The 25272-nt window shown below is 35.6% G+C and overlaps 1 protein-coding gene across 8 annotated transcripts in view; it reads left to right on the forward strand.

Moving 5' to 3' along the window:
- Positions 1–25272, forward strand: part of LOC106466668 (liprin-alpha-2-like) — a 304000-nt gene that overhangs the window by 185691 nt on the left and 93037 nt on the right. Inside the window, exon 2 of one of the 8 annotated variants that reach the window (XM_022395246.1) lies at positions 8790–9519. The exons of the other annotated variants lie outside the window; for them this stretch is intronic. Within the exon in view, the coding sequence (XP_022250954.1) occupies positions 9352–9519 (168 nt within the window). The 5' untranslated portion in view covers positions 8790–9351. The remainder of the gene's footprint in view (positions 1–8789; positions 9520–25272) is intronic. 8 annotated transcript variants of the gene reach the window in all.

Raw genomic sequence — 25272 nt, forward strand, 5'->3', positions numbered from 1 at the left:
AATTGTGTTACATAACACACCACCATGTACATCTAATATTTCAGTTTCGGACCGTAATTGTGTTACATAACACACCACCATGTACATCTAATATTTCAGTTTCGGACAGCAACGATGTTACATAGTACACCACCATGTACACCTAATATGACAATATCGGACAGTAATTGTGTTACATAATACACCACCATGTACATCTAATATTTTAGTTTCGGACACTAATGGTGTTACATATCTCTTCCTTTCTTTTTATTGGCTGAATCGATAATTTAATGCATTAAGTAATGCAGTTCAGTTGATTTTATTTTCTGTCAAATGTGTTAACATTTATTTTAGTTCGCTATATGAATTTAGCCAAACTGATTCTTCTTATTAAACTATATACTGTATTTAAGGTAGCACTAACCCTTAAAGAGCGCCCCCAATATTTCAAAAATCACATTTTTCAAATTTAGCCTAAATCGAAAGTTTAACCTCTTTTCTACATAAACAACTAATTTTTGTCTTAAAATCTTAACTAATTAACCTGTAGTAAGTGATTAAAAATAAGTCTTAGCTTGTTTTCATTCCGTTTCCACTTCACCATTAACGCCAATATCAGCGTGAAATTTAACACACTTGTTGATATTACACTCTTCCATAGCTTGAATTTTTTAAAATTCAAAAATCTTTACTAAATTGTCTTGTTATGAGTCTGATTACCACTAACGAAGGCATTAATTAAAATTAATTGCCCATAGCTCGTTAACGTTGCAGAAAATTTGCAAAGTTTTCAATTCAAGCTAAGAGGATGTTCACAAAGAGCATGTGTATCAATTTTCGCACTTTTTTATCATTCCTTAGTAAAGTTATGGTGTTAAAACAGTATGCTATGTATTTCTTTATCCCTGCCACATTAATTATACATATGTAATATATGACTAATAAAAGCGTACTTTCTGAGATTGTGATATCATACTTTAGTTTTTTGTTCAACTTGAAGATTATAAGAAGTGTTTAACAGTGTTTCCTCAGCGTGTAAATTTGCCCAGTTTTAAGGGTTAGTGTTACCTTAAACAAACTAGTTGTGTTTGTTTAACGGTATGTTGTATCTTAACCAACTGATGCTGTTTCGGAATCGTGCTTCTTACTCATTTATCTGCATGAAATTCAAACAGCTTCGAATCGAATCCAGAGAGGAATTTCGGTTTGTAGATTTCTCCACATGGGAGAAGACAGCCGGAGATGTTCAGAAATTTTAAGCTTCTCTTCATTCCCACTAGCGGAGGGTTACTTAGTGGTGCGGATGGACGTATGTGAAACTATGGAGAAGTAATGATAAGTTGTTGATTGTTGAAAGATTTATTCCGAGCTCAGTATTGTGAAGGAGATGAGCAGTTGAAGATCGCTGGACTGACCAAAACTCGTGACGAAGCAAGCCAATTCCTCTTCTTCGTCATCAGAATTCTGTCCATGTTTTGGGCCATGGAGGGTCAGGTCCAGTGTTGACCTCTTCCTCCCACTCAGAAATTATTTTGTTTGCGCTGTTACTGAATCCTAGGTAATAACCTTTGTTACATTGTTGAATTACTCACAGTATGTTTATTTTGTCCATTGTCCGCAGGTTTAATTAACATAGCCTTTTCGTGCCATGTCCAATTCATGGTGTAATATTAACTCGTATATTTTCACCAGCTTCACTTGTGATCGCACTATTCGTTCGTGTTCACAATACAGTTCCATTTAGCAGTCATACACACACACACACACACACACATACATAATCATATTTTTACATACAAAACCCTTTTAAAATGAGTTACATATGTGTATAGGATTCAGTTAGCCTAGCACTATTTGGCCTGTAAGTTTCTTTTTATTATGTTTAGAAGGGAGAGGTACTTAGGGCTTGGTTCATCATGTATTCTGTAACTCTCTAGTTTGTTCATCAGTTCATTTTTATTTTGTTCCGGAAGAGAGGAATTAAATTTTAAAAATTCCCAAACAACTTTCACCGATTCTGCTAATCAAATAGGGTGTAGAGCACGCTCATTGCCACCTGGTGAAGATTTTTATGTCATTGTGTTCCGCTTGTCATGACAGCCATACCCTGAAAATTTCAACTCAATCTACAATGTCATGCCTGGGCTATACCTCACACGTTATAACCACCCTGTATATTTCAAAACGTCTAATAATAGTTATACAAAGAATCGTGTCAAAATATATGTAAAACTATCTTCAGGGAAAAGTTCTGTGTTCTAGCCATCGCTTAAGCCTATTAAAAGATATTATTTAAAGTAATGAGACATTCAAATTCTATGTTGAATTTGCTGCCACAATTGGATAGAAAGTAACGGCGTAATCGTCCTTCAGTTATTGATTTGTTATTGATTAGTGAGGTTTCTGAAGCACTACGTGGCAAAATTAAATAACTACTGCTATATAAAGTTACAAACATTTCCAACATGGATACACTTGTTAGTGAATTCTCTGTGGCAATCATACTGTTTTGCCTATTTGATTATAATGGAATCAAAAAATTACATGTTTCGTAAGATTCCCTTGTCTGGTTTTATGATAAAAAATACGCTTTTATACTTTACCCGGTTCCCCCTGTTATGTGATATGATAGTTATTTTAATTTGAAACGTCGAGCGCTAGTTTTAGATTTCGAAATGTTTCATGTACATTCACATTAATTACACTGGCGTTTATTCTCGGAGACCTATACAAAGTAAAGGCATCGTCAATCGAGTCATCATTCCCTCAGTGTTATATAGTTTTTTTTAACACTCACTAGTCAGATTAATGTAAAAAATAATATATACATGCTTCGAAGGCTTTGTTAGGCTTTTTACATTTGAAGCTAGAAAGAAAGTCGAGTTGATTAATAACCAGAATTAGTTTGGTTATTAACCTTGATAATGGCGAGTATTCTAGGCGGGAATATGAGCGTATATTTTTTTTCGTTGCGCGTCATGCATCGATAAGAATTATTTTCTATCAGATTACTCAGCACTTGCACGTTTTGTTTTTAACTTGAAGAAAGGCTATACGAGTAAACACACAAGTTACGTACCTGTTTTGGAATAAGAGTCAGTCAAGAAGAGATTTTAAAGAGGATTAAATTTTTCAGTCACTTCTTACGATTGTGTTTCCTTAGTTACGGCAATTGAAGCGGGTAATTTTTTGAACTTGCTTATCATGATTACCATTATTAATGCCAGGATAACTATGCATTGAAACTGTCTACAAACGAATGTTCAAGGAACTTGTTCGTTTGCACAATTAATAAGAGTTGCTCAAATAAACAGTGTTATCCTATATTAAATAAACAGCGTTATCCTATATTAATTAAACAGTTAGCCTATATTAATCAAACAGTTAACCTATATTAATTAAACATTGTTATTCTATATTAATTAAACAGCGTTATCCTATATTAATTAAACAGCGTTAGCCTATATTAATTAAACAGTTAACCTATATTAATTAAACATTGTTATCCTATATTAATTAAACAGTTAACCTATATTAATTAAACATTGTTATCCTATATTAATTAAACATTGTTTTCCTTATGAATTCATGTTGTGTGTGAAGTATTTGTTTGTTTGTCCGCGAACTTCTCACAGTTTTGTAACTAGTACAACCAAACTTGTCAGGCAGATTTCCGGTTACCAGGTGACTGTCCTTATCTATATGGCGAAGCTCTCTAACTTAACAGGGGTGGATAGGCTAAAGCACTCTTGGAAGGTCACCCAGACATGGTGGGGGGCATGAGTTTTTTTTTTTTTTTAGGGTTCGCTGATCCCGCATCTGGCATCGGATTTTCTGCTCCTGGCTCCCTTCTGGATCTTGGTGGGCGCAGTATTTGAACTGTGTTCATATCCCCAGTCACAAACTAGCGGATCCAAATATGATATACGTCCTCAGGCATCACTTGGACCACCCCTTCCTCCTTGAAGTAGCTATGGAAGTAATTGATTATTGTTATGTTAATAACAAAAATCATAATTCTGATATGTAATGAGAGTTGAGTAGAATTCATAATAATTGCAATTAACCAACTTAATCTAGTTCACACCGAAGAGTTGGTGTTTAAGTTATTGATGAAATAAATTGTGTTTCGACCACTACTATATCCGTTTTGTCTCAGCCGGCTGATGAACTCTGGTATTGGGCGAAAGGCTTCGTCCGACGTCGGTACAGGATATATCAGATATAATGTTCTTAATATTGTATTATATCTTCTTTAAGTTTACTCATAAGTCATAATTGAATTATACAACAGATATAATCGGGTTACATTGGTCATTAATGTGTGTATAGACACACGTATGTGTGTGTGTGTGTGTGCATGTATATATTAACTGCAAAAATGTCATGTTTCAATATTAAATTTACTGTTCATGAAATATCACGCAGCTCACTTGACGCGAAATAGCTCGAAATGATATGACGAATTGCTGACTTGAAACCAACGTGCTTATAAAGTAGCTTGCATCGCATATATCTATATTACATCTTGTTTCTTGTTATAGTTTCTAATCTTTTATTCATATATAATTATTCAAAGAGTCGTCCCTTAATTTTGACAGGTAATATCGAGAAGTAATTTTTAATTCGATAAATAAATTAGTCCAAACGTTTAAACTGATAATAAAGGGCATGTTTCCCTTACGACAATAGAACTTTGGTTTCTGATTTTTTTGCGTGTGATTGATAACATTTCTTTGGAGCAAATTAGACAAGATTCTAGACAATAGAAAAATAATTTATTTCAAATCGGTGTTATGGCTAAACGCATTGGTAAAGTAATAGTTCTAGGTTTTCAGCGACGCCTTCACCAGTGATTAAGGCTTATAACGCTAAAAACCGGGTTCCGATACCCGTGGTGGACACAGCACAGATAGTCCATTGTGTAGCTTTGCGCTTAACAACAAATCAAATCGTCCAGTGACTTGACCGGTATGCCCTTGTATGGAATAGTTGGAATACTGTTTGAGACGTGCGACAGTTGAACAGATACGTCTTGAAAACAACTTGTGTACATGTGACTTGTATCGTTTTTCCATACCGAGACCCACCTTAATTATGTTGTGTACTGTTGCCTGGGGCGTATGCACAACTTGTGTCACTGATCTTTGTGTTCGTGACTTCTTACCTGTTACAAGACGCCGCACTTCGCTTACTACGACTGGGTTACGACTTATTGCAGGTCTCTTTTTTGGATGGCCCTGGGACCCAAGTTGATCCATATTATTTTGTTTTCCAATGCATTAAGTACAATAAATATTCTCATCTTAATCATTCTAAATCCCTAATCTGAACACATCTTTATGGTCAGAGTGTATGAATGTTTTGCGTCGGAAATTGATATTCCATACCTTTACCAAAGGCGATCAATTTTCAATGGCATCACACTACCTACGAACCTCAAACAGTATCAAAATGTACTTCTGATACATGCTTTTTCACTGCAGCTTTATATCGACCGTGGTTGTCACGTAACTTGCTGATTTGAACGTTCAAAATCGTTTTAATATACTACTCACTAATATCGTTCATAATATAATTAGCTAACTTCTTTTGGAAAGGTGAAGAAGATAGCAAGTATCGGTCATTGTGAAATATAAATAATTTGTTACCACAAGGTAAGTCGATGAATCCGTTGCTAGACGGTATACTTATGTTTGTACAATAAAACAAAACAAATTTCTTTGTGGTTAGATTGTCATCTTTTATTAAATAATTTTTTTCTTTCCGAGTAAATATCGAAATTGGATTACAATATCGTAGGAAACGGTTTAAGTGCTTTTTTTTGCCTTTGCTATTTTTTTCCACAAATAACATCACACACCTTCAGCTTCTGACGTCTACTCGTATTAACTACATGAATGGAAGATTTATCTACGCCATGTTGTTGGAAAGATGTTTCTGTGCACTTTAACGTTTTTCTTGCACGCTCCTCACGATACATTACAGCATCCTGCAAAGGATCAGACGGAGTCTTTTATTGTTTTCGCTGATGTTCTATTTCAGTTGTAATGTATTTGAAATCTTTTATTCAATGAAATAACATCGTTTGGTAAAAGTTACTTTCCCAGTTCTTCAGGTCATTGTTTGTTTGGCCTTCTTATATTCATGTAGCGCAGTAGTTGTGCGAGTTATATTTATTAGGCTAAAGACCCCGCATTTTTTTGTTTAACACAAAATGATGCTTATGTGGAGTTCTTCCTTTATTTAATGGAGAATAACCGATACTTATTATTTCTTAATTGGTTGTAGTTTTAGTCAACGAATTTAGAGCACAGAAATGATATTGTTCGATTACTGACTTATGATGAGTTTAACACGTTTCCATGTCTGGTCAATACCATTATCCTATGTTATGGTAGACGATAGCATAAACAGAGCGACCTTTTAAGTTCCTGCCCATGACCTTCTTCCTTTTTAGCCGCGGCTGAGCGGCTCATAGAAAGGCTCTAAGTTTTTTTGTTTGTTTGTTTTTCAAGAACAAACTTATCTCATAGCTCCATCATCTCTTGACTGATTTGAGATCTAATTACAGTTTTGGACTTAAGAGGTTAAACACTTTCGAATGATGTATTTGACCACGCCTAAAGTTTCATAGATTAATTTATTCAAATCTTGCATGAAAGAACTTAAATTTGAGGGTAGGCTGGTAGAGATTCCGATGAGTATACGCGCGCCCCACGCTTGGTATTGCTGGCGCACAAAAAAATATATCTAATAAAAAAGGGAAACAAATGGCTCGTAGATTAATTTATTCTAATCCTGCCTAAAAGAATTTCAAGTACCGCAGCTATCGAGGATCCCCCTCTTTTTAACCTTTGTTGTACTTCCACTTGGTGGGTTCCACCTTTCACTAGAACTTACCTCCTTATGGCCGTGTTTTCCAGAATATTGTTTTCTTGCTTTTCGATTTGCATAATGTACCTAACATTTTCAAAAACTCATTCTAAGATGGTGAAATTATTGATTTATTATGAGCGATAAACAAAAAATACATACAATATCAATAGTTTTACACGAATTCTATGGGTTTATTAATAGTTTAAAGCTATGGGAGTTATAATGATACTTTTATGGGTATATTGATGGAATTATAATGATACTTTGTTAATGAAAATTCGTCAGTTCAGTAGTTTGCGAGAAAACGGTCGTTCATATATAAGTAAGCTCGTGAAACTGTATTTCGCTCATTACTTTTACAAAAGACGTTTATTTATAGTAATACCCAGTTTTCGTGTCGGGATTTATCGAGTAGCTGCATTTTGAAGTACTTTGTACACAAGTTTCAAGTGGAATTAAATACTGGAAAAGTTGAAATAACTAGGGTGTTTTACTACAGTGCTTTTCTGATCTGTTCCAAGGATGTGAGATTTTATACTGGCAAAGCTTTTCCTTTATTTTTTTTGTATTGAGTTTCTTATCATTACATGCACGTGGATTTGGGTTCATTCGCGCGAATGAACAAAAGTAGTATCATAGTGTGGATGTCTGACGCTATTGAAACAAAATGGTGTTTTAGTTTACTGCTACGTCTGGGTTACTGTATCGAACATCGAATGATATTACGCTTTACCAAGACGGTGACTTGCTGTCTTGAACTTTGACATGGACAGAACTGTTACCAAGCAGAACGTAGCTTTGTGGTGATTCTGTTACGAGCAACGACTGTTAATAGACCCGAACTTAGCGTCTTTGTTATAATTTCAGTGTACTGTGATGGGTTAGAAAATAAGAAGTAACTTTACTTCAGCATTAAGCGAAGCTGGTGGTACTTTTACACGAACACAAACTTTGTTACGGTTTTCGAGAGTAGCGCAGTGATGCTTCTGAGGGAAGAATTGATTTTGTTACTGATAAAATAGAAGCGTGGAGGTTTTAGCAGATAAACGCATGTGAATAGCGTTACTACGTGCACAAGTAGTTAGTGGAGGGTTTTTTTTCAGGTATATATATATATGATTTACGGAAATATGGTTTTTCGGTCATATTGCATTTTTGATTAATTTTTGGGTATATTTTTAATGTAGTAATAAAGCAACTCTAGTCGAGTGAAACAGAAAAGTTTTATGCAATCTCTTCGTTCTCGTTTACACTGCAGTTACTTAGGATCCCCATCCTCGTTCTGTTTATATGTATTCTAATTGACTAGAGTTGTTGAAACATTTGTTTAACAACAAGTAAAAGCTTGGAATGGTCTATTCTTTCATTGGAGGTGTGTCTGTGAGCCAGACTAGTTTCGGAGAATTCCACTCCTCATCAGTGACCCTGGACACTACCACCAACGAAATATCAGACCAAACTGAGCCTTTGTAATAGCGAGGTATCGAAAATCCAACTGGTATATTTAAGTGTTTTACACTCACAAAAAAACCACTTAAATATACCAGTTCGATATATGTATTCTACTATTTTTTTTCAACAATCTGTAATTAGGATTCTAAATTTAACAATATTATTGACTAGTGAAAGTTGTCACAAACCACTAGAATAGATTAAAACGTGTCTTCACTTAACAAGTAACTACAGAATAAATTTAGAAATTTATTACGATTAATTAATAAAATTATAATGACACAGCATAATATTGTTGTGTCAGTGTAGTGTGGAATTAACATACGAAAATATATTATGTAACCACAGTTCATGAATCTAATATTATAATTGTGTACACAATTTAATATTAGTTTGCTATAATGTTATCAAGTTCGTGTAAAGTTTAAACAAATAGCAAGAAAGTAGCAACTTTTTGATTCATGAGTATTTCACAGGCAAGTTAGTCACGATATAAGTAGACATTTCACCAATAAACGGACACCCCCACCGCCAAACAAATTGATACCTACCGGATTTTGCGCTTCAGAATGTGGTTTAGATTGTCATCTTGTTGTGAGAAGACAACGAAGGAATTTTTGTGTTTGCTGCATAAGATGGAAATACAAGAACAGCATTTGACAAATGGTTATAATATAGTGTGAAAGGCTCCGACGGAAAAAAGATTGATTCAATTTTGTAATGGATCAATTGACTGGTTGTTTCAATTGTTTACCATACCCTATTGATGAGAAGCATCACATTCGACTCACGTGCTTCTTGCCTCGCTGTTATTTTCTTTGCAGAATATTCTTATGTTGCGAAAATATAAATAAAAATCAAGACTGAAAAAAAGACTAATACAGAAGCAGCATGGTAATCGTTCCCGACAAGAAACAGCATGTTTATGTGGTAAATATCTTCACCAGTTTTATTTCAAGGGATTGTTCTTCATTTTAAAACGGATCATCATCTTTACTTAGTGAATCCACCAACTTAAGGTTCTGTTCCATCAACCCCATGCAGAACTGGAGACCCCTGACAGAGGTGCCATGTTGCACCGATAGCGAGAAGACCAGCAAGGGTAGAACCGAGTGCGCCTTGAAATATGTGTTAACAAATGTTAATTTTACACGAAACGGGATTGTCAAGCCATGCAGCTGTATCGTCCATTTAATCCTACTACAGGTAAAACGTGTACTCTTGTACTTTTAAGTTACTGTAAACCTGCTAACAGGTAACAGTCAAACAATAAATATGTTTGTTTTCGTACTCTTATATCACAATTGAATTAATTAAAGTTGTGTGGTGACTCAAATCTATCTTGCTATGTTTAAAACCCGCCAAAACCAAAAATAGTGTGTTGATGAAATAACCTTACACCTTCTCTAAATAATCCATTAATAAGGACATTGAACACAAGGTAAATGACTATTAAACTGGAAATTATTATATATTATTGAAGAGCCTATAAATATATTAATAAATATGTAAGGTACAAAATTAATAGGCATTTCTACAAGTATGGTTGTAAAATTTAGGGGTATGTATCAGTAGTTGTAGTACTATCTAATCTTCAGGGGTCTTTTTTTTTCAGTTGTGAATGTATGCGAAAATTAGGTATTCTGTAATTGTGGCTAATGTTTAAGAATGTTGTTAGAACTGTGACCATGCACGAAATTAGGGGTCTTTATGTAGCTGTAACTATGTGTTATATTTAGAGGAAATTAGGGGTGTTTATGTAGTTATAAGTATGTGTTATTTTAAGAGGAAATTAGGGATGTTTATGTAGTTGTAAATATTTGTATTATTTAGAGGCGTTTCAAAATTTGTGGCTTAAAAAGATAAGGGTGTTTTTTTTAGTTCTTATTAAATCATAATTCAGAGTGTTTCTATGGTTGTGACTGTAGGCCATATTAGGGTATGTTGGGGCAATATTTGCTTGTGTTGAGTTTACATTGTTGTCGGTTTACCTTTACTGGAATTAGAAAGTTGTAACTGTACTTGACAATAGGTTGTGTAACGAATAATTATTTCGCGAAAATAACAATAATAATACGAAGAAGAACGGTATCACACAAAATGTATTTTCTGTTATTCTGTAGTTTAAAGTTCAGAAAAGAGGTTATATTATAGGTGTAATAGAACGGGCAAAAATACACGACCTCATGTTTGGAAACACCTCGTTCAGACAGCACAAACGGAGATTGTGGACGTGGAAGAGCCCTGGAGACAACGCTCGAAACCAGATCGACTTCGTCTTGATAATGTGATAGTTTATCCCACTATGCGTTGGTAAAAGAGTAGCCCAAGAGTTGGCGGTGGGTGGTGATGACTAGCTGCCTTCCCTCTAGTCTTACACTGCTAAATTAGGGACGGCTAGCGCAGATAGCTCTCGTGTAGCTTTGCGCGAAATTCAAAACAAACAAACATTTCGTCTTGATAAAGAAAAGATTTAGGAATGCAATGATAACATGCAAAGCTTTACCAGGGGCTGATTGTAACAGTAGTCATAACCCAGTGCTTACTAAGATTAGAATAAAGCTGGAGAAAATGAAAAAGACAGTCAAAAATGCCAAGCTCAACCTGGCACTTCTGTAATCAAATCCAGCAATCAAAGCACATTTTGCAGTAGCAGTAAAGAACAAAGGTGCTAAAAGGATTAGTAGATGTTGAGAAACAATGGGAATTGTTGAAAGAATCTATGAACCAAGCAGCCATAGACACAATTTCACCAGTTCAAAGAAGGATTAAGACAAAATGGATGACATGATATTTTGAATCTAATAGACAAAAGAAGAGAAAGCAGGAATAATATGGAGGAATACAGTCGACTAAATAGAGAGATATCAGAAAAATGCATACAAGCAAAGGAGGAATGGTTAATTGACAGTTGCAAAGAAATAAACGAGCTTTTCAAAGACACAGAAGCAATGTACAAGAGAATTGACGAAGTATGTGAGAGAAGGACATGTTCATCAACAGGTTGCCTAAAATCAAAGGAAGTAGACGTCGTCATGGAAAAAGACAAGATCTTGAAGAGGTGGTCAGAATACATCGGGAAACTTTATGGTGATAAAATAATTGAAAACTTTATATTCAAGAATAATTTTGAGGGCCCTCCTATTTTGAAAGAAGTAAACAATGCAATAAAGAAAATGAAAGCTGGACGAGACAACATTACGATCGAAATGATTGAGGGATTAGATGAGTTTGGTATTGACATGGTCACAAGTTTTTTAAATAACATCTACGAAACAGGCCATATCCCAACAGACTTATCAAAATCAATATACATAGCATTACCAAAGAAACCGGGTGCAACTGAATGTGAACTACACCGAACAATAAGGCTTATAAGTCACCTGACAAAGTATTATTGAGAATAGTTATGATAACAGCAAGAAACAGAACCAAACCTGAAATAGCAGAGGAACAGTATGGTTTTATCAAAGGTAAAAGGACTGCCAACGCAATTTACATCCTGAGGACCATCATAGAGCGTGCAATCGAACAACAGCAAGATGCGTATCTGTTTCATAGACTATAAGGTATTTGATACAGTGAAACATGAAGTCATAATGAGAATTCTTGAAAATATCAACTTAGATGGTAAGGGTATGAGAATCATAAAAAATATATATTGAAAATAAACAGCAGCCATCAGAGTTGAGAATGAGCTTGGACAGTTTCAGAAGATAAAAAGATTAGACCGTCGAGGATGTATGTTATCTCCTGATCTCTTCTCTTTATACAATGAAATGATCATGAGAGAGTTAGAAGACATTCCAGGCATAAGTATTAGAGGCAACAATGTAAATAATATCAGATATGCTGATGATACACGGTGTTAATAGCAGGAACGGAAAAATATATTCAGTCCTTACTTAACATTGTAAATATAGAAAGCGGAAATATGGGACTCAGCCTAAACACCAATAAAACAGAAACCATGCTTATATCAAATAAAGAAGCCAGTCCAAAATGCACTTTATCATTAAATGGGACCCTTCTCAATCAAATCTACAAGTTTAAATTCTTAGGGAAATGTACTACATCAGATGGCAAATGTCAAATGAGGTCAATAGCAGAATTGCACAAGCTAAGGCAACATTTATGAAGATAAAATATATTGACTAACAAAGGTATATCAATGAAAGTGCGCAAAAGAGTTATTAGCTGCTACATCGAACCAATCTTGATGTACGGTTGCGAATCATGGACAATAAACAAACAAATGATTCTTACATAGAATGTTAAGGGTTTCCTACAAAGACCTGAAAACAACTGAAGAAGTCCTACAACAAACATAAACAAGAAGAACGTTGATAACAAAAGTACGAAAAGATAGGCAGCATTCTTTGGTTATGTGATGAGAGATAGAACACTTGGTAACAACTGGGAGATCTGTGTGGAAAAGAAGTAGAGGTAGATAGCGGGAGAAGATCCTGGACAGTTTAACAATTTGGTTACACAAAGATAGGGTGAATGGTGTAATCACAAGTGTCTGGGACCGGAATGGTTGAGGGACATGATCGCCTACGCTACAAAGCAGGGCACTTGATTATAATAATTATAGGTGTTTTCTTTAGTTCTTTTAATTGGATTGATAAATGAAAATATCAGTAGTTCTAACCCAAACACAATGCCAAGAATGCCAAAATTAGAATTATTGTTTGCCACATCGATGTATCGAAATCTTCTCTGCTTTATTTAAAGTTTTTAAACATTTTATCCTGAGCTTATACTACTGGCCCCAGATATTAAACATTAATGAACAGTAGAATGCACATTCTTGGTCGTTTTATGAGAATGAAACTTAAATATCACCTATCACTAAAAGCTGACCAAATGATCTTTCTCTGAGCAGCGTAACTTATCCTTTAAATTGGTATATTTGTATTAGTATTTCTATTAGTTTAGACTGTTATAGTCCAGAAACTTACATTGACGAAACGTCGAAGCTTTAAGGAAAACCATACATATATATCGCATAGATGTTAGCGCGAAGAGTTATATATGAGATAGGTGTTAGCGCGAATAATGTTATACTGTACCGTGGCAAGTTGGAATAAAGCTCAACTTATAATTTACGACAGGCGTACCTTATTATGAATATAAGATAATCCGTGTATTGGTGGGCCAGTTCCTGATCATAGTCATTTTTATAACGTATTTCTGGCTGACTTAATCTACTAATGTAGTTATATTAGTTGAATAGCAAGGTATTAAAAATGAAATATATAGCAAGGAATCTACCAGTTTCAGTTTTCTTTTAAAGCAATTAATTTCAAAGAATGCTCTGAAACTCGCGGTAAAACGTTACCTGTCAGTTTGTAGTCAGTGATTTATGTAACACGACCCGCCGATATGGGCATATTTAATGCTAAAAGTATTGCGCTCATCTTTAAAAAAAAATATTGGTGTTCACAAGAAGAGAAGACACTTGACAACGTAATAAACATCCACTTTTAGCACACTGTTTATGTAGTTGTCAGTGTAGTAATGTTCACACTGTTTATGTAGTTGTCAGTGTAATGAAGCTCACACTTTATATTGTGAGTATAATGAAGTTTACACTTTATGTGGTTCTGAGTGTAACGAAGTTCACACTATTTATGTAGTTATGAGTGTAATGAAGTTCGCAATACTTGTGTAGTTGTGATGTAATGAAGTTCACACTTTATGTTGTGAGTATAATGAAGTTTACACTTTATGTGGTTCTGAGTGTAATGAAGTTCACACTATGTAGTTATGAGTGTAATGAAGTTCACGATACTTGTGTAGTTGTGATGTAATGGAGTTCACTATATAGTTTTGAATTTAATAGAGTTCACACTGTGTGGTTCAGTGTAATGAGCTCTCTATATGGTTGTGTGTGTAATGTAGTTTACACTGTGTAATTGTGGGTGTAATGGAGTTTACATTGTATAGTTGTGAGTGAAAATGTTTTTTGTAAGAGTTTTTATGTCATTCCAACAACTCCAGACTAAGATGTTTCTATGAACGCCTGTAGGTCCTTGTTCATTATTTCAATATATATTATTGCATATTCTCATTTTTTGTCATTGTATAAAAGATCTTATTGCAAACAGCTTCTAGTCGGTTGTTGTACAGAGCTATTGCTTTCATATACAGGTATATAAATGGGCGACAGCGGTTGATACTACAGATAAACTAATGTTACTGTCAGTAAACATCCATGTTTTATTCTTAACAGGCATATATATATATACTTTAACAATTGATTGATTGATACAATACTAATTTTGAAAATATGAATTGACAAGAGATGCTTATAAATTTGTCAAGAAAATAGAGCGGACCTTACATTCTGACTTCATTTAAGATTCACTGCTGTAGTTTCCTGCAGAAATATGATTTATGTAATGACAAAATGTAGTTACAAAATATAACATGATAACCAAAGTTTCAACACTACTTGGTTCAAGAATATCTTTTTTTTTCTTTTTTTTACGTGGAGTCATAGCGTTATCAATCTTGATTCCTCATATGACCAAGTAGAGGCATTACTTTTAAGTCATCGTTCAAAAACGGGGGGGTTTATTTGTTCAACAGATTTACACGGTCAATTATTGGCCTACAGAACCATAAGCGTAGTTTCTAAGTGAACGTGTCCTCAGTGTGGTAATATCTTCCTTTCCCAGCATTACTCACTGCGTGTATATATAATCTTAGGCTTGACGAAGAAAGATTAGCAGGCGCCGCCCCAGTGCAGTTAGTGATATGCTACTCGTTGATACATACCGGACTTCCCTCTCTTCCCAATACGCGGAACGATGTTATCCCAAGTTATTGCGCTTGCTTTTCGATTTAATTTATTTTCACTTCGGCTATTTTAAGACTCTTATTAAAACGGTTTTTTGACTAAAGGTAAGTAACCCTAATGTACGTCGCCTAGAACAACAAAAACAAGAAGAAAAAAATGGAAAGAGCATATGAGATAGTTTTTATCGGTAGTGATGTTTTGTGTGTACATACAAGTTTCAAGCTTATTCGTTGTTACCCCAGTGTATTCGCAGTTAGAAAGCTGTTGATAGTCGTATTTAATATCTAGTTAAAGTTAAGAATGCTGGTTTTAACGTGACAAAGCTAGTTCATTGATCTGTATTCAAACCATTTTTTATTAAACAACCTTGTTTTATCGTTTGTCCCTATGACGTCATTATACTGATATATTTTACTCACGCATGTTGTATCAGAAGTCTATACCTTAAGTTCTACTTCTACCTATAAACCGAAGAGATACAGAAGCATGGGAGGAGTTTTGGGATTAAAATGTGTGTGGCGACAAAAAACGTAGTACTGATTTGTTGTTAATGTTGCGTGCATACTATGTCCCACAAAAACAAGTGAGGGCCAACTGCCTCTTGCCCCCCCCCCTTTCCCGGAATCCCTCCTACACATAGAAGTATACCTTGTTTTACATGGTGACTTTTGCCTTGAATGGGTGGGATTTAGTTATGTTAATTTTGTGACATTGAACTCAGTCTAATGAGCTTGACATCCTTGAGAAAAAAAAAGTTGCCTTAATTCAAATCTTTTACATTTTTACTGCGATATAGCAGCTCATAGAATGGTTCTGAGTTCTTGTGTTTTTTTTTTGTGTGTGTTTTTTCAAGTACATACCTTTAGCTCGTAGTTCCTTCATCTTTTGGCCGATTTCAGATCTAATTACAGTTTTGAACTCAGGAGGTCAAACCCTTTCGATTGATGTATTTGATCACGCCAAGGTTTCATAGATTAATTTATTCTAATCTTGCCAAAAAAAGAATTTCAATTTGAGGATAGGCTGGCAGAGATCCTGATGAGTAATAAAATCGAATCGGGTATACGCGCGCCCCACGCTTGGTATTGCGGGTGCACAAAAAAATAGCTAGTAAAAGGCAAAAAAGGTACTCGTAGATTAATTTACTCTAATCCCGCCTAAAAGAATTTCAAGTACAGCAGATATTGAGGATTCCATCTTGTTTTTCTAGCACAAACTTTTAACCCATAGCTCCATCTCTTGGCCGATTTGAGATCTAATTACAGCCGCAGCTATTGAGAATTCCCTCTTGTTTCTATAAATATAGAACCATGAGAACTAAAGTTGAGTGTTCTTACATACGTATAACTACTATTATATTCTTCATTTATTAGTTCTTCATGTACGAGTGTGTCTGTCAGTAGAACATGTGTGTGTGTATGTAAATAAATCCATTTTTATTTGGTTCCCATCACAAAAACAACTTATCAAAATATACTTCAATTGAGTTGTTTAAATAAACAGACAGGTCATTTGGAAGTTATTAAACAGCATGTGTTTGTTTTTAAAATACATTCTATTCATTTAATCTGTTAACAATTGAGACGGAATAATTACTGTTTTTTAAATAATTATTTATTTTTATACTGTAGAAAACGAAAAAACATTTTTTAAGTAAACTATCATACAAATGTGATATCGTTAGTGTTAAAGTATCACACACAATTTGAGAGATACAGTTACAATCTTGTAAATAGAAGGTCCAACTGAGTCAGGTGTTTTTGTGTTTTTTTCTGACATTGTATAAAGGCAGGAGTATCACATTTTTACATTTGAAAAACACACGAATTTTACCTATAATCTTGACATCGTTAACTTGTACAAAGGATTAGAGATATAAGACATGGGAATGTCTTTCAATACTAGAACGCTATGTTTCTCAGTTCATGTATACACCTTTTATAGGACCTGTTATGGTTTACTGCCTCCAGTTGAGTTACTTCATGTATACACCTTTTATAGTGTTCGGCATGGCCTGGTGGTAAGGGCGCTTGATTCGCAATCTAAGGGTTGCGGTTTCGAATCCCCACCTCGCCAAACATGCTCGCCCTTTCAACCTTGGGGGCGTTATAAAGTGACGGTCAATCGTACGTACTATTCGTTGGTAAAAGAGTAGCCCAAGAGTTGGCGGTGGGTGGGGATGACTAGCTGCCTTCTCTATACTCTTTCACTGCTAAATTAGGGACAGCTAACGCAGATAGCCCTCGTGTAGCTTTGCGCAATCTTCAAACCAAACCTTTTATAGCCCCTGTTCTGTTGGTAAAAGAGTAGCCCAAGGGTTGGCGGTGAGAGGTGATGTCTAGTTGCCTTCCCTCTAGTCTTGCACTGCTAAATTAGGGACGGCTAATGCAGATAGCCCTCGTGTAGTTTTACGCGAAATTTAAACTAAACATTTATAGCACCTGATTTGGTTTACTGCCTCCAATTGAATTCATTGTGTGTTCCACAAATTTTTATATTTTCGTTCTGGGAGCAAGTACATATCTTAAAAACTCTCTTAGGGGTGTAGCTTTGTTCTAGGGGTGATTAAACAGAATTTCATCGTCAGTATCTCTAAGGTGATCGACGTTGGCGACATTCTACCACTGTGTTGTCTAACTTGTGTTCGGGCGCTACGGAGGAGTAGCTCACTGCCACTTTGGTGTCTGCCTTGTGTTCGGGCGCTACGGAGGAGTAGCTCACTCGCCACTTTGGTGTCTGCCTTGTCTTCGGGCGCTACGGAGGAGTAGCTCACTCGCCACTTTGGTGTCTGCCTTGTCTTCGGGCGCTACGGAGGAGTAGCTCACTCGCCACTTTGGTGTCTGCCTTGTGTTCGGGCGCTACGGAGGAGTAGCTCACTCGCCACTCTCGTGTCTGCCTTGTGTTCGGGCGCTACGAGGAGTAGCTCACTCGCCACTCTCGTGTCTGCCTTGTGTTCGGGCGCTACGGAGGAGTAGCTCACTCGCCACTCTCGTGTCTGCCTTGTGTTAGGGCGCTACGGAGGAGTAGCTCACTTGCTTTCTATTCCTCTGAGTGTAGATGGCCCTATAATGCTGTTAGGATTGGTGATGTATATGCCCTTTAGTTTTTGATGTGTGACTAAGAGTCTCTAGTTACTTTTTCATCCTTGTTTGCCAAGCCAGTAAGCCACGTGTATTAGTGGTTGCCTATCTACTCGTCATCCTAAAAAAAATTCCCAATAACCAGACCAGATCTGTTTAAACCTGCTAAAACATATTTTGATCAGCCACCAAGTGTGGATACTAATGCTTTTACATTTTTATGGTGCATTTCTACAGCTTGGCCTGGTGGTTATGGCGCTCATTTGTAATTTGCAGGTACCAGGATCGAAAACCCTCGCCGAACATGCTCGATCTTTCAGTCGTGATATTGTTTTAATGTAAAGACCAATACCACCATACGTTGGTACAAGAGTAACCCAGTATGTAGTGGTAGGTTGTGTTGACGAACTGCCTTTCTCTATTACATCAAAATTAAGAATGGCTAGCGCACATAACCCTCAAGTAGCTTTGTGCAAAACTCAACAAACAATGTATGCAAAAGTCCAATAAAGTTGTCTGTGGTTTGTTTATTGCACATGACGTTTCTTTTCACATTTTGTTTCGCCAGATATTCTACCTAACACACTTGTATTATTGGATCCTATATTTTACCATTATTGTGGTGGTCTAACTTCTGTTAGTTTAATAATCCAGTATAGATAAACACACCTCATCTGTCATGGTTACACTATACATTTACTGTAATTAATTAATTTCTTCACTATTACTCTTTTATTCGCCTGTCAGTCACTAATGTGTCACTGTAACTCAGTCATCTCTCACACTAATGTATGCATTGCAACTAGTTTACTCACCTCTCGAACTAATGTATTTACTATGATTCTGTCTCTCACCTCTCACGCTGATGAATTAAAAATATATTTTTTCTTTTCTCACATTAACACAGATACTATGACTCATTCACTCAGCTTTCACACTAAATAGTTAATAGTGACTCATTCACTCATCTCTTAACACTAGGGTATTCGCTATGATCTTATTCCCTCACCTTTGAAAGGAAGGTATTCACTTTTAGCACTAGATAATTTAAATTAAGTATTCTCAGAGCATGAATAACATCCCTCAACATATTTATTTCAACATTATTTTTATTACGTATAACACTGGAATTTATTGTATGATAAGGAGGAACACACCATTCAGTTTAAGAACTGCTTTCCAGCCCATGTCTTGTTCCTGAATATTGAACTTGGATACTTGATAGGGCATTTTATACACTTATCTCCAGTCTTTTGTGTCCCCTCCCTTGTGGGTGAATAGTAATTTTACGAACTTACAATTTAAAATTCAGGGGTTCGATTCCGTTGGTGTATAGAGCACATAAAGTCCATTTTGTATTTGCGCTAAAATAAACAAATAAACCAATTCTTGGCTGTCTATTTTAATAAGTAACATCCATGTGTCATGAAGGTGCTTTAGTTTGGTTGTACTTGACACCCAATTTAGGCAATTAAATTCATTTTTGAGAATAAAAGTTCTTAAGAAAAACATGTATTGTTTTATCCTACAATTTTGCTCTAACATAAATCCATTATAACATGTTTTCTTTGTTTTATTCTAGGATATTACCCTATCTAAGTCCATTTGTTCTTGAGAAATTTCTTTCTCATCAGCAAATAGTGACTAGGACTGTGACTCTTGCATTCACGATAATAATAGTTTGTCTGTATATTCGAACGTTTATACTTGTATGTATATATAGTTGAGTGTTGTAACGAGATAATGTACTTCTAGAAATTAGATGATAAATTGAATTACTAAGTTTTATGATTGTTAGATTCAGTTTTTATATCTTGTAGTGTTGTAAATGTAAAACTAATTATCCAGACTTACGTTATTACTTGAGAAATATAGCTTATTAGGTTGAAAAACTTAAATAATAGAACTTAAATAAATGAACATATGGCTAAGTGCATATTAGAAACATCTGTTGACATTTTCTTTATTAAAATATAAAGACCTACGTGAAGCAGGAGTGTGCACACGAACATGAAAGTGGCCATCGTTGTGTATGCATCTAAGTATGTATGTATGTATGTGTGTGTGTGTGTGTATATATATATATTAAGAATATTACTAACGCAAAATGCTGCCAGTTTATAGGACAGCTGCGAGACATTAAAAATTAAGACCCATAATCATTCCCGAGTGGCCAAGTAGTTTGGTAAGAATACTTCATAAACCTATTCTAGCAAAGGTGAACAGTGTTGAAGCCTGTGAGAGAAATTGAAATTACAAACCAATGGTCAACTAGTTGAGTTACTTAATGTGTTTGCAAATGAGTTATTCATTGAAAATGAGCTAATTTCCACAGGTACCCAGTTACTTATTTTTTTTCTTAATCTTTGTTTTATAGCTGCCAGTTGGCAGTGTTTTAGCATTAGTTATTAAGAGCGTTGGAGAGTACAGATGAAAACTGACTTCTTTTATTTAATGCCCAATTAATATTATTACAGAATACAATAGTCAGCGTGGATCAGTTTACTTAGATTATGCAATTTTATATTAAATTAGGCCTACGTTTATCTTCCCAGTTTCTGTAGTATTGAACAAATAGTAAATAGTAGTCATATTCGATAGCATTGAACTGATACGTCAGATAGTAAGCAGTAGGCCAATTCGATAGTGTTGAACAGATACGTCAGGTAGTAAGCAGTTGGTCTTTTCGATAGTGTTGAACAGATATGTCAGGTAGTAAACAGTGGGTCTTTTCTTTAGTGTTGAACGGATATGTCAGGTAATAAATAGTAGGCCTATTCGATATTGTTGAACTGATACCTCAGATAGTAAATAGTAGGCCTAATCGATAGTGTTGAGACAGATACGTCAGGTAGTAAACAGTGGGTCTTTTCGATATTGTTGAACTCATACGTCAGATAGTAAATAGTAGTCATATTCGATAGCATTGAACTGATACGTCAGATAGTAAATGTAGGCCTATTCGATAGTGTTGAACAGATAGATTAAGTAGTAAGCAGTTGGTATTTTCGATAGTGTTGAACTGATACGTCAGATAGTAAATAGTTGGCCTATTTGATAGTGTTGAACAGATACGTCAGGTAGTAAATAGTTGGCCTGTTAAGATATTACGACTGGGTGTAATTGACCACCTGACTTCCATCTAGTGTATCAGTTCAAAATTTAAGCTGGATATTCGCAGATAGCCCATGTGTAAATTTGCCCAAAATTCTGAAAGAAACGAGCTCATCGGGTTGATTTCAATAAATCGTACAGTATCATTGTAGTATTATTTTTGGACAGTATTTACAATCTTTCATTATATATATATATATATATAGAAACGATGGCGTGTGATTTTTCAGTTAGCATATTTATTTAAAGAAAATTAAACTTCGTAAAGTTTGTGCAAGGTTGTATCTCGCAACTCTAACAGTCCGCTTTTGTACTGTTTGATAGATTCTCTACAAGTATTTTCTATGTTCTTATATTGTTGCTATAGAAACAGGGTGTATTATATAGAAAACTTGGCATATAACCTTTGGAAAAGACCCAACTTGATTCCTGTTCTATTGTAGGTTCTGCAAACATGAAAATGTTTACTTTAGTCAGTAACTTCATTTACTTAGCGCACGCAGTTTATATATGCATGAAACTGCGTTTGTATTTAAAGAAGTTATGTTTATAAGACATAAATATTTGTTTCTAATGTATTTTTAGCATCTGTGTACTAGCTAGACGAACTTAGATTTTAGCCAATATGTCATAAAGCGTGTTTTTTAATGAAACTCGATAGTAACTCTGTACTTATATTTATACTGGAAAAATTAAAGCATATGTGTCTGTATAGTGTTTATTTGTTTGTTTGTTGGGCCTCGCATAAAGCTGCACGAGAGCTATCTGCGCTAGCCATCTCTAATTTTGAAGTAATATACTAGAGGGAAGGCAGCTATTGAACATCATCCATCGCCAATTCTTTGACTATTCTTGTCAAACCAAATAGTGTGACTTTACCATTACTCCTATAACGCCTCACGGCCCCAAAGTGCGGAGCATGACTATTGTTTAGTGGTATGGGACGCGAACCACTGAAACTCAGCTTGACCATGTATAGTGTACTTTAATGTACGATAATTATTCCATATTAAAAAATATTACATTCAATTAAAGCAATTATTATTAACTACAAGAATTGTGCTAATGCTAGAACTACGTTATTAATTTAGGATCTATACTGGTTACAATCGGACTGATCTATAATGAAGAATATATATACATAAGAAAACATTCTCTGTGTTTTTAAACATAAAGTTGCCCGAGTAATAGAGGCTTTCGAAACCGAATACTTTTGACAGTATCTTCGACAAAGATTCTTCTGGGCCAACTTCAGGTCTCTTTTGACACATTTATACATTCATGTATGTGATGAAAAATCATCAATTTTAATTTGATTTTTGTTCATCGTTGATGAAGATCTTGTTATAGCACAGTGTTCAAAATGAACGTCATTAGCAGTTTTCGTTTTGCAATTGTATTACACGCCACCTCTCATAGAAGAACAGAACATGTGTTCTCGCTAGCAGAGGACTGTTATTAAACCCATTGCACAATGTTTCGTTGTGACTCCTTAGTTATGCTGAAGATAATTATTTTTTTTAAATATCATTCATATATTTACCATACAGGAACGTTTGAAATATTTCTTAGAGTTGAGCGTTAGTTGTGAAATTGTTTATCTTCACACACAATGGCCCGGCATGGCCAGGTGGTTAGGGCGCTCGACTCGCAATCTGAGGGTCGCGGGTTCAAATCCCCGTTACACCAAACATGCTCGCCCTTTCAGCCGTGGGGGCGTTATAATGTGACGGTCAATCCCACTATTCGTTGGTAAAAGAGTAGCCCAAGAGTTGGTGATGGGTGGTGATGACTAGCTGCCTTCCCTCTAGTCTTACGCTGCTAAATTAGGGTCGGCTAGCGCAGATAGCCCTTGTGTAGCTTTGCGCGAAATTCAAACAAACAAACAAATTCACACACAAAAATAAAAAAAACCTAATTAACCAGAGTTATTTATAGGAAATAATCTCACTACTTTGTTTCAAGTTGTATTAAGGTACTTATTATTTTATTTTTGTTGTGCGAGGCTAGGGGGGATTCACTTCAAACGTGGTTTCTTTCACCTCTAGGGGTTCCTCCTTGGATGAGTTAAACCCAGTAGAAATTCAACATGGTTCTGTCAGGATATTTTTATTTCGATGGTTCGTCTTGATTTTCTTCTATCTGTTAAGGACCCAGACACATGTGAGAGGCTTAGTTAGGACATAATATTATTCCTTTCCTCACCGGGAAGTCTTCCCTTGGTCTAGTAAAGTCGTTGGGTGACAAGCAAGTAAAATCCTCTTAAGTGAGTAGCCGGTTGTGATTGGCTTACCGTCACCGTATGACCACTATTACCTACTATTTTTGGAATCACTGAAAGGGGAGGAAATACAAACCTCCATCTTTACATCGCCCACGAACTGTGGAAAAGAAAACAGTCAAATTGCCGTTGTAATTTTCGTGTAAACCCATAGTACCCAAGAATCACGAGTTTCCATAATAAAACAAAAGATATATAAAAACACCCCAAACACTCATTATATATCAATAATGTGGTGGACATTCAAAAGGGCAGTGACTCATTAACAAAAATAGAGCAGTTTTCAAGCACCGTGAGGCAAGCCTTTTTTTTTTTCTGTTGGGGGAAGAGGTGGGTATTAGAGGAGACATTGTCACAATACTTTCACTAAAACACCCCAACGTAGTATCGTCTGTTTATTTTTATTTTACTGTAAAGTCCTACAAGACCCTGTGTTCCATTTATTTTAAAGCTGAAATCCTTTTATTTCATAATAAATCGCATCAAGCATGGTATGAAATCGGGTGTATCTTTTCGTAGTTGTTTATAATTTGTATGAGAGTGAAAAATTGGCACTTTTGGGGGCATAAGGGCTGGAAGGCAGGGGCTTGAACCCACACAGCCACCACGTCTCCCGTGCACTTCATATATTATTTTTACAGTAGTTAGGAAATTTGTCTTCATTAGGAAGTGGTAAAAGTTTAAGAAATACAATTTTAGTGAAACCTTAATTTTGAAACAAAAATTTAGAGCTGGATAATTAACAAAAGTTTTGTATTTAAAATTGAAGCAGTACCGTAAATAAAGTGACACATACGGTATTTTACGAAAGATGAATGTCCGTAAACACCTGTTGTGTATCTGTTTATAAAGGTATCTATCCGTGGTATCTTAACAAACTTAAAAATGTTGATTCGAAATTCATATTTGCCCGGCATGGCCAGGTGGTTAGGGATCTCGACTGGCGATCTGCGGGTCGCGGGTTCGAATCCCTGTCTCACCAAACAGGCTCGCCCTTTCAGCCGTGGGGGCGTTATAATGTGACGGTCAATCCCACTATTCGTTGGTAAATAAGTAGCCCAAGAGTTGGCGGTGGATGGTGATGACTAGCTGCCTTACCTCTAGTCTTACACTGCTAAATTAGAGTTTTGCGTAGCTTTGTGCGAAATTCAAAACAAACAAACAAACGAAATTCATAAATGTTGAGAAAATAATTTAGAACAAGTAAAGTCTCAACGTTGTATAATGGCGATAAATGTGTAGTATACCTGATGATGACAGAACCTTGTCGAAACGTTGTATAATGGCGAAAAATGTGTAGTGTACCTGATGATGACAGAACCTTGTCGAAACGTTGTATAATGGCGAAAAATGTGTAGTATACCTGATGATGACAGAACCTTGTCGAAACGTTGTATAATGACGACAAATGTGTAGTGTACCTGATGATGACAGAACCTTGTCGAAACGTTGTATAATGGCGAAAAATGTGTAGTATACCTGATGATGACAGAACCTTGTCGAAACGTTGTATAATGACGACAAATGTGTAGTGTACCTGATGATGACAAAACCTTGTCGATACGTTGTATAATGGCGACGAATGTGTAGTGTACCTGAAGATGACAAAACCTTGTCGAAACGTTGTATAATGGCGACATATGTGCAGTGTACCTCATGATGACAGAACCTTGTCG

This window comes from Limulus polyphemus, unplaced genomic scaffold, assembly GCF_000517525.1.
Source record: "Limulus polyphemus unplaced genomic scaffold, Limulus_polyphemus-2.1.2 Scaffold75, whole genome shotgun sequence".
Lineage (NCBI taxonomy): Eukaryota > Metazoa > Arthropoda > Merostomata > Xiphosura > Limulidae > Limulus > Limulus polyphemus.